This window comes from Oncorhynchus clarkii, chromosome 14 (genome assembly GCF_045791955.1).
Source record: "Oncorhynchus clarkii lewisi isolate Uvic-CL-2024 chromosome 14, UVic_Ocla_1.0, whole genome shotgun sequence".
Lineage (NCBI taxonomy): Eukaryota > Metazoa > Chordata > Actinopteri > Salmoniformes > Salmonidae > Oncorhynchus > Oncorhynchus clarkii.
In genome coordinates, this window is record NC_092160.1 from 8,928,333 (window position 1) to 8,940,295 (window position 11,963).

Below are 11,963 nucleotides of genomic sequence, written 5' to 3' on the forward strand. Positions count from 1 at the left end.
CTGTTTTCAATACCTTTCAATACTTCACCTTGCAAGGATAACGGCACTGAGCCTTTTTCTAAAATGTTTTATGAGTTGGAGAACAAATTGGGGGGGATGCAATAAAATGCAAATGAATTACTTAAAAATCATACAATGTGATTTTCTGGATTTTGTTTTAGATTCCGTCTCTCACAGTTGAAGTGTACCTATGATAAAAAATTACAGACCTCTACATGCTTTGTAAGTGGGAAAACCTGCAAAATCGACAGTGTATCAAATACATGTTCTCCCCACTGTATATGTTCTACACTACAGGGTAAAAAACTATTAAGTTGGGGTGCTTCCAATATCTTGTCTGTAAGAAGAGCTTCATATACTGTATGTGACAGACCTCTGGGGTCTAATACTCTAATACTCCTGGTCTTGTAGGATTACTGCAGGGTGAGGCCTAGGGCTGAAATGTGGACTAATGCACTTCTTTGCAGTCATAAGTCCCATTTCCTAAAGTGGCTCAGGTAGGAGTGCTGTTCTAAGACCAGGTACCCTCTGTCCATGTAACCATATAAATGATTATGAAAAGGCTAAACGGATCCTAGATCAGCACTACTATGTTGCATGAATACAGGCCCTGCCCTGGTATACAGTGTACTCCAATTTATGTGCCTGTTCTGGTATGTTATCACTTTTCTCACTTTGTTGTATGATGGGAGTATTTATTCTCTTTAAATGACATTGAATAAACCAAGTCAAAGCTGAGTCTTATTTTGGAAAATACATATAATTTTTTTGGCTCATGTGTCTCCCAGACAGTATACACAGTTTGTGGAGGACACATTGTGAGCATGTTCAACAGTGTAGTCCATTCAAAATGTCCATTCTCAACACATCTGACAATAAGGCTATTTGTCAAGTCCATAATAGCATAACGTCACGTTTCTCATTGTGTTCTTATATTGACTAGTGAAAAGATGTCCCACCACATCTCCATTGGTGGCTGTAACTATCATTGTGGTTCTCTGCATGTGTAACAGGAAAACCTCAGTGGTGACTTTTGTTATTGTCAGTGTACTTTCTGAAATCTGCCATCATTTATCATAATATCAATCACGAATACGGCTCTCGTTTTTGTAAGAGAGCTATTTAAAATAAGAATTTCAAATATAATATTAACATGTTATTACACCCCTAAATAAAATAAAAAAAACATTTTATTACATTATTGCAATACAGTATTGTCTGACATTACTGTGTGAAATGCTCAGCTGTGCATTCTGCCTAAAGGAAAACATCTATACCAAGCATACAAAGCTTGTCTTAGTTTAACAATATAATTATTACTTGCACAGTGCACAAAAAAAAGTATGATAATGGTGTTATCTCGGCGTAACAGCCATTCTATAACGATGGTATTAATTTGAATCCTTTCAGTATCACACAGTAGATATTTCCACACTTTATAATTACACTTTATAATTAAACTCTTTCCATATAGCATGTGTTCCCATAAGCCATTTTCTAAACGTGAATACGAGTTCTTGACAGTGTAGTTCACTAAGGAATGTTTTGATAAGGTGCTGCCGGTGTGTGGAGGAAGTTGTTAAGTTACATTCTCATCATACTGTCGTAGCGCATCACACCCTCCCTCGCGATATCTCCACACAGCAGGCAGCTCGAGCGCAGGATGTGTTGAATGAAGGCGGGTTTCTGACGAACAAACTCCAATAAGCGAAGAGATCGATGTTTTCTCCATCAATCTGGAAATTTGAGAGCACAGTAATCTTAACAGGTTGTGTTTTATCAGCAGCATTTGAGGAATGCCAGTGCTGTTGTCAAAATAACGTTATTTTGAGTAATTGTGCGCAATTGCATATAGGCAGCATCAAGGGTTACTTCAATCAATCAAACCTGGGACTTGGTCCTTGATCAGAGGAGCTCACCTGCTCAGGTAAGAGAGAGTACATGGCATGCATTTCTTTGTAATATAATCTTACAAGACTGCATACGTAATGTATAGTTTTATCAATATTTGCAGATACATGTCTGATTATTATAATTCCCCACTTTATGGTGTATTTATTTTTTTCTGACCTATGTCACTTGGGAACTTTTGTATTCAATATTACATGGTTGTTGACATAATTTAACTGAAAAAAAAGGTAGGCCGATTTATATACAGAGATAAAAGTTGTGATGCAAAAGGCAGGTTGACCTTTATTGTTATGAATCTTGCCCTGGAGGCAAAACTGAGCGTTTCCTCTAGATTGTCCAACATTGTCTATATTGTAAAAACATTAACTTTTTGGTCTTAAATTGAGGTTAGGGTTAGGCATTAGGGTTAGCACTGTGGTTAAGTTTAAGGTTAGGTTTAAAATCAGATTTCATGACTTTGTGTCTGCTCCAGTGACACACTAAAATATAATGGTTCTAAATAGACCCAGATAAGGGTTATTTGACTTGTAACCATAACGGAACCCTTTTTGGTGCTGTAGTTACAACCCTATTTGGACCCCTTTTATATAGGACCCCTTTTAATGGTTCTTTACAGAACCTTTATGGAGAATGGTTCTCTAAAGAACCGTTAAAAAAGGATCTATATAGCACCGGGAAAAAAGGCTCCAGCTGTGGTTACAACCCTAATTGGGGCTATTAGAACCCTTTTTAATGTTTCTTTCTAGATGCTTTATGGAGAACGGTTCCATAAATAACCTTTTTCAATCTAAAAGGTTCTTTGTAGATCCTTTTGAAGAACCATACAGGGTTCTTAATTCTGGTCAGCCACATTATACTGTTAAAATGCTATAGGTGTTATTAATGAGTTAATTGACAAGTTGAATCAAGTGAGCTACCTCTGGAACAGCTGGGGGGTCCCTGAGGAGAGAATTGAGACCCACTGACTGATTTAGTCAACCATTTTCAATTGACAGGCCATACATTTTTTTTTCTTTTGGAAAAGTTTTATTGATACATTTCCTTTAAAAACAGCTCATACATTTTTTACATCATTGATACACATAAAAACGGCAACAAAGCATAAAACACAGCATTTGAAAGTTACATTTAAATTTGTTAAAAAGTACATGTTGTTAAAACCAATGAAAACAACCATGGATAAAAGTACTTTCCTTGTAAAAACATCAAATCTGTAAAAGCCATTTAAAATGTGTACTAATGATCTAACAAAGGTAAAACATTTTTAAGACATGAAAAACCATGTTAAAAAGTCACTTTGTTAAAAGGCTGTCTTCAGTCCCTTGTACAGGAGCGGGGTGAGTCTTTATCAAGCTCACCTCATCCTGCTCTTCTGAATAGATCATCGTCCCGTCCTTCGGGGCCCAGAGGAGATCCCTCCCCTAGGCGCATCGCCCTAGGCGCCGCAGCGCTGTCAGGCCGTGGCCGCCGGGACCTAGGGTGTTGTGGGGGACCCTTCGCCTGGGGTCGAGGCCCCCTTCCTTCCGTACCACCCCAGGGCTTCCGTGGCTACCATGGCCACTGCCTGGGGGGTGGTCTCTACGTTTTTCGCTACCAGCAGGTTACGGGAGGACCACAGTGCTTCCTTCAGGCACGTGAGGGTGGGCCAGAGCTTGGTGAAGGCCTTCGATGGAATGGGCCTTCGGCCCACCCCATACAGCACGAGCTGAGGTGTTAGGTCCTCCCCTGCTGGCAGACACGAGGTGATCAGGGGGCCTGCTTCCTTCCACAGGTCCCTGGCGGCTCTGCACTCCCAGAGCATGTGCCTCACCGACTCTTCTTGGCCGCAGCCTGGTCGGGGGCACGCGGATGTCCTCGCCATGCCCCGTGAGTGCATAACGGCCCTGACCGGGAGGATCTCGTGGGCGACCATCCAGGACAGGTCCCGATGCCGATTCAGGAGAGCAGGATGGGCCACGTTGCGCCAAACCGTTGTGGGCTCACCTATAGCGAGCCCGCGCACTGGACACACTGGTTCCCGATCCTGCACAAGAGAGAGAAGAGAGCGGTGTTTTGTTAAAACCGTGACTGTTTCTTTTTCCAGTTTAAAATGTCTTAAAAACTTCTGGAGCTGGGCGTAGTGCGGGGGTAGCAGGAAAGAGACTGGGGCTCGCAAGTCGACTGGGATCAGCCTCAGAGTCCTGAGGTAAGATCCCAGCCAGAACCGTGCGAGGGCCTGGGTCTTGTTGTTGACCGGGGAGGTGGCAAGAGTCAGATGTAACGCTGTGTAGCGGCTGCCCAGGAACAAGTAGAGGTCAGGCAAGCCTTTCCCCCCCTTGGACCTGGGCCTCTTGACCACCTCCCTCCTCAGCCTCTCCCACTTGCCTCCCCACAGGAAGTAAAAAAGCGTCCGCTCCAGGTCTAAAATGCTCCTTCGAGGGGGGATAAAAACAGAACTGATTAATAAAAGCACAGGTAAAATCACAGCTTTAATGATTAAAACCTTGCCCTCAAAAGTCAGCTGTCGTAGTCCCCAAAAACCCAGTCTCTGTCTTACAGGCCATACATGACTCATTCACAAGACACCATCACTGGCCATAAATAATATGCAATGGCATAACACAACACATTAGATAAACTGGAATGATAAACATTCTCACTCACGGTTGTACAAAAAGAGCTGTGCGTAAACCACACCCCAAAATATTCTAATGAGCCGGTCCCCAACATATTAATTATCACTAAAAGAGCAAAGAACCTTTTTGTGAACTGTAAAGAGCCATTGAAGAATTCAAAGGGTTTTTTGGGCCATTATGGTTCCACATAGAGCCATTACCCTTCCCAAAGAACCCTTGAGGAACCCTCATTTTTAGAGCGCAGTGACCGCTCTGCAGAGCTGCCTCCAGTACATGAGTCATCTCAATAAATGCCAAACTGCATAAAAAGGATGTAGTGAACAGCCTGTAATGTGCTGACATTAATAAGCATTGATTTACGTTGAACCTTTGTGTAATGACAAGCAGACATTGTTTGCAAATAACAGATAAAGACCAATAAAAGATGACATTTCAGTCAGGTTTTGAATAGCTTATCCTGCCCATTATTTTATGTTGATACATGCACAGATGAAGGCGATTTCTCAACATGTGTTCGATGAATCAAATAAGATCACCTTGATACTTATTGAATTATTATTGAATTATCATCCCGGCAGAGTGGAAAACAAAATGACAAATGAATGTTAGGTTATAACCCTTTTACTACTTCACGGTGAGATGATCTGTGAATTCCTATGGATGCTACAATAGCCACTCAAGTCAGTAAATAAAACAAAAATGGAGAGAGTAAGCCCTAGTTCAAAAACCTCTCTATCGCCGTATCAAACTTAAAAACACGTATCTTTGTCTTTGGAAGAGTGGGGATAGAGTGCCTTCTGAAACCACACAATGCACCTCATCAAACTTCTGACAATAGTTCGGCAGCCTCTTTCGGTGCTATGCAAGTGAAACAGGCCTCTGTTTTCCGGCAGCGCGCCAGAGCAGTTCTTCCACTGTCAGGAGAAATGGTAATGTATGTTAAAATATGTTAATTGTAAAGGTTGCTTGGCCACACCCACCGCGGGAAGCACAATCATGGGCTCGGATTCTTAGGTGGACTTCTGTGAGAGGTCACTGTTATGCCAGCCGACTAAACTCAACTCCACGATTCACGATGGAGTTGAGCGGTGACTAGTGTGTGCGGACTGGAGTTCGAACGTCACATAAAATAAAGCTTTTAAAATCAAAATCGATGGATTTCCACACCCAAAGAATAAGCCGCGTTTACAAAGAACAATGTCATGGAGTTGTTTAGTCGGCTACTGTTATGCCTGAATTGAACCCAAAACCAACGAGGAAGTCTGCTGCAGTGTTGAGAGCGGTTGAATGAAAACAATCGGTATGCCAAGCAAAGCTCTTAACCGTCCATGCCAGACGACTTTTAATTTCTATTCAGTTTGACTCACCATAAGTTCAGTGTCTGAACTGTGCATTATAATGTTATATCCATATCCCTTAATTATGGACGTACACAAGCCATAACTCAGCAATCACATACTGTATGGGTAGCCTAGCCTACAGATGATGCATGGACTTGTTAGGCAAAATATGAATGTTCTCTACCTTCCAACCATTGTACTCTACTATGTTCCCACAGGATCTAAGTTGAGTCAGCGATGGCAGGACATTCAGGTAGCCCCCAGGTAGTTCTAAAGACAGAGGAACAGTCCAATAGAGTCATCTTCACCTACTTCCAGGGTGACATCGGTAGCATGGTGGACCAACACTTCAACCGTGCCCTCGGCAAGGCCAGTAAGACCAAGGCCCCCAGCGGGAAGGGCAAAAAGAGCCGCAAGGCTGTCAAATCTGGTGAGCAGACTGATACCTAACTATGCAATGAAGGTTGGAATTAAGATTGGAGTGATTGATTGAGTGATTGGCCAATACACTTGGAGTCCAGTGCAATTAGGAAATAAACTTTATATAATATATACATTTTTATAATAATATATATATATATTATTGTGGCTGAATGGAAGCAATTCCCCGCAGCAATGTTCCAGCGTCTAGTGGAAAGCCTTCCCAGAAGAGTGGAGGCTGTTATAGCAGCAAAGGTGGAACCAACTTCATATTAATGCCCATGATTTTGTAATGAGATGTTTGACAAGCAGGTGTCCACATACTTTTGGCCATATAGTGTACATTGATCTAAATCAGGCTTGAATTATGAATGCAGGTACTATCAGTCTGACAATGATTTTGATGTGATATGAAGGCTAAGGGCTTCATGTTTCTAGAACCATATCGCAATTGAGAATCGATTCAGGTTTAGATGGAGTAATTGGCTGTTTTGGCTGCCAGAGCCAGTATACAGTGCATTCGGAAAGTATTCAGACCCTTTGACTTTTTCTACATTTTGTTGTAAAATTGATTACATTGTTTTTTTTCCCTCATCAATCTACACACAATACCACATAATGCACTATATATATATATATATATATATATATATATATATATATATGTTGAAATGATGCAGGTAATGTTATTTTATAGACTTAGATTTTATCTGCTAATTTCAGCTTGTCTATCCCCAAAAAAAATATATTAAAAAAGGCATTTCATTTTTTGCAATGAACTTTGTATGCTATCATCATGATGCTGTGTGCACCAAACAAGAAAACGTGTGTTCACTGACATGTGAAATGTACAAAATTAACACATTTCTAGACTCTTTGTGGATGTATTTTTCTCTATCCACATCTGTTTCAGAGTCTGACTCAACATCTTGCCAGTGGGTTGTTCCAACCCCATCTTGGTCTGAAGACCATTTTCCCCCTGTGTCTGGTCGCCTTCATCTGAGCAGCACCAATGAGTCTCTTTCCAGCCACCGCCTGGCTCTCAGCTCCCCAGATGAGAGCACCAACCCATTGGCCTTCGCTCCTAGGCAACATGGTGGTCTGGGCCTGCCTGCCATGGACTATCCTCACTCCATGTCCCATGAGGGCCTGGGGGTCACTGGACAGCCTTACACCAACTCCCTGCTCAATCTCCTCCATAGTGACCGGTCAGAGGTGGCTGCAGGCGTGGCCTCGGGCTCCAAACCAGAGCTCCTCCCTAGCTGGATGGGTCAACCTGGCTTCAGAGACCCCATGAACCCTGACTCAGGTATGGCTGCCTCTACCCAGATCCCTTATCACTATGCATGTGCAGGGAGAGGGAGACTTCTTTCTTTCACATAGATTAGATAGTGAACTGACAAATAAATCTGTAATTCCATATCCTTTGGATTTTGTAAAGATTAGGGAGGTTTTATAGTATCTATGCTCCAGTGTTTTTTTTTTTAAACTTAATTTATTTTGGTGGTTTGCTTGGTTTTCCAAAGGTCTCTTTTGAGTTATTCAACACCTATTCTACCCTATTTTGGGAATAGGTCTGCAGAAAAGGGAACTCTATTGGTATTAAATGAAGCATGACCGCGCAGGGAAGAGAGGAGTCTGCAACATGTGCATGCTGTGTTCACTCCTCTGGTTATCAGACAGGCCTCCTCCACAGCCACTAGAAGAAGGAAGTGCCGGTAACTCTCCGCTCTGTTCCTCTTCAAAGGATGACTTCAGTTCCTCGCAATGCAACAGCTGGAACTGCCTCTCAGAAACAAATCACTTACTGACTAACCAGTTTGCAAACCGGATCATAATTCACATCAAAGACCAAGGTGACAACCACTGCCAGTCGCCAGTATGCTGCCTACAACTCAATAACTTTTATACACAAGGACAGAGAGAGAGGGAGGGAGAGGGAGAAGGGGAGTGTTTTGCATGTGTAAGAAAAACCGTGTTATGTCAAAAGTAGCCTGTATCGACTGTGGAGAAAATTTACAATGTTTTTTAAGACTATTTTATTGAAATGTTGGTGTTTAGGAATATCTGTTTCCTCTGATGTGTGGACTTCTAAAGGAGGGGGTTTTGATGTGATTTTCAGTTGTGATATGGAAACAGAAACTGTTTTCATTTTTTGCACGTAGCAAATTAATGAAATGCAGTTGATATCCTAATAAATGATTGCCAATGTAACCATGAAAATGAAAGATGTTTATGAAGAGGTTTTTGTTATTCAGAGATTTCTGATGAGAATACCAAGTAGACGATCTGTAGGAATTGACACAAACCTCTTTTACTGTAATAATTGAGTTGTGATTCGTGATTAAACATTTAAAAAACAATCTGTTCCATCTTAAAAGTAGACTCAGGGAAATGACATTGCCACGAGCAGCATCGCATATTTTGAGATGAGCAAGACGCAAGACTTTGCTCCCACACAGTATCTGTGCATGGGTTCACTTCACCCTGTTAGAGCGTGGTAGCCACAGGACCAGAACGGGAGAAGTTGAGCCTTGCTGTTTACTTTCTGCATCTACGTCATATCGCTGAGTCTACCTTTAATGAAGTGGAAATACATGATGAACTGGATCAGATGAGATATCTCTCGCCTGTCAAGTGCACATAGTTTACATTACTTTCACAGGAACAGACCTCAAGCCATTTAGAACAAGTGTGACAATACTGCCATCCTGTGGCTGAAAATAAGAAGAGGAAAAAGGTGCCAAATGTATTTCATTTTCAAATTGAAATAAATACTAGACTACTAAATATGGTCATGTTTTTGCATTCATTTTTTTATGTTCATTATGTGTATTTACATTTACACTTCAGTAATTTAGCAGATGCTCTTATCCAGAACAACATACAGTTAATGCATTCATCTTAAGATAGATGGGTGGGACAACCACATATCACAGGCATAGTAAGTACACTTTTCCTCAATAAAGTAGCTAACAGCAAAGTCAGAACTAGAAAGGGGGGGGGGGGGTCGAGGTGAGGAGGGGGATTATTTAAGATACTCTTTGAAGAGGTTCCTACCTCTTTCAGGTGCTTTTGGAAGATGGGCAAGGACTCTGCTGTCCTAGCTTCAGGGGGAAGCTGGTTCCACCATTGGGGTGACAGGACAGAGAAGAGCTTGGGTACGTGGTGCAGACACTGATCCTCTCCACGTCACCTGGTAGGAGCGGCTTGCCAGGTATGATGCAATCAAAGAGTGTGCGAAGCCTGAGACACCCAGCCCTGTAGGGTGGAGAGGAGGATCTGATGGTTCACGGTGTCAAAGGCAGAGGATAGAGGAGGATGAGAGAGAGTCAGCTTTGGCAGTGCAGAGAGCCTCCGTGACACCGAGAAGAGCAGTCTCGGTTGAGTGATACGTCTTGAAGCCTGACTGGTTAGGGTCAAGAACATCGTTCTGAGAGAGATAGCGAGAGAGTTGGTCAGAGACAGCACACTCAAGTGTTTTGGAAAGAAAAGAAAGAAAGGATACAGGTTTATAGTTTTTGACGTCAGTTAGTTGAGTGTTAGTTTCTTGAGGAGGGGAGCGACTCGGGCCATTTTAAAGTCAAGAGGGGACGCAGCCTGTGGTCAAGGATGAGTTGATCGGGGAAATGTGGATTGGGAGAAGATCTCCAGAGATGGTCTGGAGAAGGGATTAGAGGATGGGGTCAAGCGGGCAGGTTGTCAGGCGACCAGACCTCACTAGTCGCATGATTTCTTCTGGAAAGAGAGGAGAGACAGAAGTCAAGGCGTAGGGTAGTTCTGTGTGAGTGGGACCAGTGGACTCAATAGGCTGAGTGAATGAGGAGCGGATGTTGTCAACCTTCTTTTCAAAGTGGTTGACAAATGCAGAGAGGGAGGAGTGAGGGGGAGGAGGATTAAGGAGCGGGGAAAAGGTGGGAAAGAGTTTCCTAGGGTTAGAGGCAGAAGCTTCAAATGTATAGTGATAGAAAGTGGATTTAGCTGCAGATACCGAGGAAGAGAAGGCAGTGGGGAGCTCGCAATGAGTCACTCAAGCACAGAGCAGGAGGGGAGGGCCAAGCCACCCGGGAGGAAAGGGGACAGTGCGAGTCATAGGATGCAGAAAGGGAGGAGACTAGGGTCGAAGAGGCAAAATCAGGAGACAGGAGGGAGAAGGATTTTGCAGAAGGGAGAGATGATAGGATAGAAGAGGAGAGAGTAGTGGGAGAGAGAGAGCAAAGATTGCAACGGCGCAAGACCATCTGGGTAGGGGCTGAGTGGTTAGGGTTGGAGGAAAGGGAGACAGAAAAGGAAACAAAGTGGTGATCAGAAACCTAGAGGGGGGTTGCAGTGAGGTTAGTAGGCAAACAGCCTCTAGTAAAGATGAGGTCAAGCGTATTGCCTGCCTTGTGAGTTGGAGGGGATTGGGAAAGGGTGAGGCCAAAAAGGGTGAGGCACCTGGTGGGTGATACATGACAACAACGCTAAGTTTGAGTGTACAAGTGACAGTGACATAATGGAATTCAAGTGAGGAGATGAGAGAGGGAGAAAAGAGAAAATCTCCAGTTAGGATAAATTAGTAGCCCTGTGCCACCACCGCGATAACCAGATGATATTGGACTACGAGATAAAACGTAGTCAGGTGAAGAGAGAGCAGCTGGAGTACCAGTGTTCTCTGGGGTGATCCATGTTTCCGTCAGGGACAAAAGGTAAAGGGTATGAAAGGCAACATAGGCTGAGATGAACTCTGCATTCTTGACCACAGATCGGCAGTTCCAAATGCTGCAAGTGACCCGGGGAATTCAACATGGGGGTATAGTGGATTATCTTCAATAATACAAATACAATCGTTTTTTCTTTTAGAATTTGGGGCTGATAATTTATGTAGAATGTTTGGTTAATAGTGACAATGACCATCCTATACATGACAAAATACAATTAAAAGCACTCTGCTAAGAGGTCTCAAACCTCACTGCCATATTCCTTGTTCAGTGCCACTAAAAAGAGAGCAACGGAAACTTAAGAGCTGTTGAGTTTGCGTTGTGTTTCTGCAGTAGCATAGGTAGAGTGCAGACAGATATGGGAGAAGGCTAATAGGGGGTGTCCGTTAAAGCTACTCTAGCTGTCACTTATTCTGTGAGTTGCCCATTTCAGCTTTCCGCTGAGCTCATACGTCCTTTCTCAGTGGTACTATTTGAAGGCATACTGTGCCATGCCTAATGGCTGTTCCTTTCTTCTCTGCCCCGTCCTACATCATAACACTAATTTGCAACTTATGTTGAATAACTGGACTGAAAATAGTCTGAAAATCAGAAGAAAAGGCAAAGAAGAAAAGCAGGAAGAATGAGGTGATTAAAAACTCCCCCTAAAACACGTGCAGGGATTGGGATTATGGCTAGGGTCACCATTGTCCAGGACTCTGGAGGTATTGGGGTTAAGTGCCTTGCTCAAGGGCACAGCAACATATTTTTCACCTGGTTGGCTCCGGGATTTGAACACTCTAAACTTGAGGATGTTATAAAATGAAGATGAAATGTTGGCTTTGTTCTGTTGAAAACACATCCTCAATCAAATTTGAACTCTGTTTTTTGATGTAGGCTACTTAAAGTGCTAACCATCTTAAATAAACATGCCCCATTCAAGAAATTTAGAACCAGGAACAGATATAGCCCTTGGTTCTCCCCAGACCTGACTGCCC

The 11,963-nt window shown here is 42.8% G+C and overlaps 1 protein-coding gene across 1 annotated transcript; it reads left to right on the forward strand.

Annotated features, from left to right (window-relative positions):
* The first annotated feature begins 6,103 nt into the window (after window positions 1–6,103).
* On the forward strand, window positions 6,104–7,968 carry LOC139365952 (transcription cofactor vestigial-like protein 1). Its single transcript, XM_071103015.1, has 4 exons — window positions 6,104–6,296; window positions 7,200–7,283; window positions 7,547–7,595; window positions 7,861–7,968. Exons 1-3 carry the CDS (start codon window positions 6,104–6,106, stop codon window positions 7,588–7,590), a joined length of 321 nt encoding a protein of 106 aa, XP_070959116.1. The 3' UTR covers window positions 7,591–7,595; window positions 7,861–7,968.
* The last annotated feature ends 3,995 nt before the right edge of the window (window positions 7,969–11,963 follow it).

Bases quoted from the DNA above. Each gene is read 5' to 3' on its own strand.
- LOC139365952 (XM_071103015.1), top strand. From the start codon at position 6,104: ATGGCAGGACATTCAGGTAGCCCCCAGGTAGTTCTAAAGACAGAGGAA. The intron at 6,297-7,199 runs GTGAGCAGACTG...CATCTGTTTCAG, and splicing joins CCGCAAGGCTGTCAAATCTG to AGTCTGACTCAACATCTTGC. The intron at 7,284-7,546 runs ATCTGAGCAGCA...GAGCTCCTCCCT, and splicing joins CCCTGTGTCTGGTCGCCTTC to AGCTGGATGGGTCAACCTGG.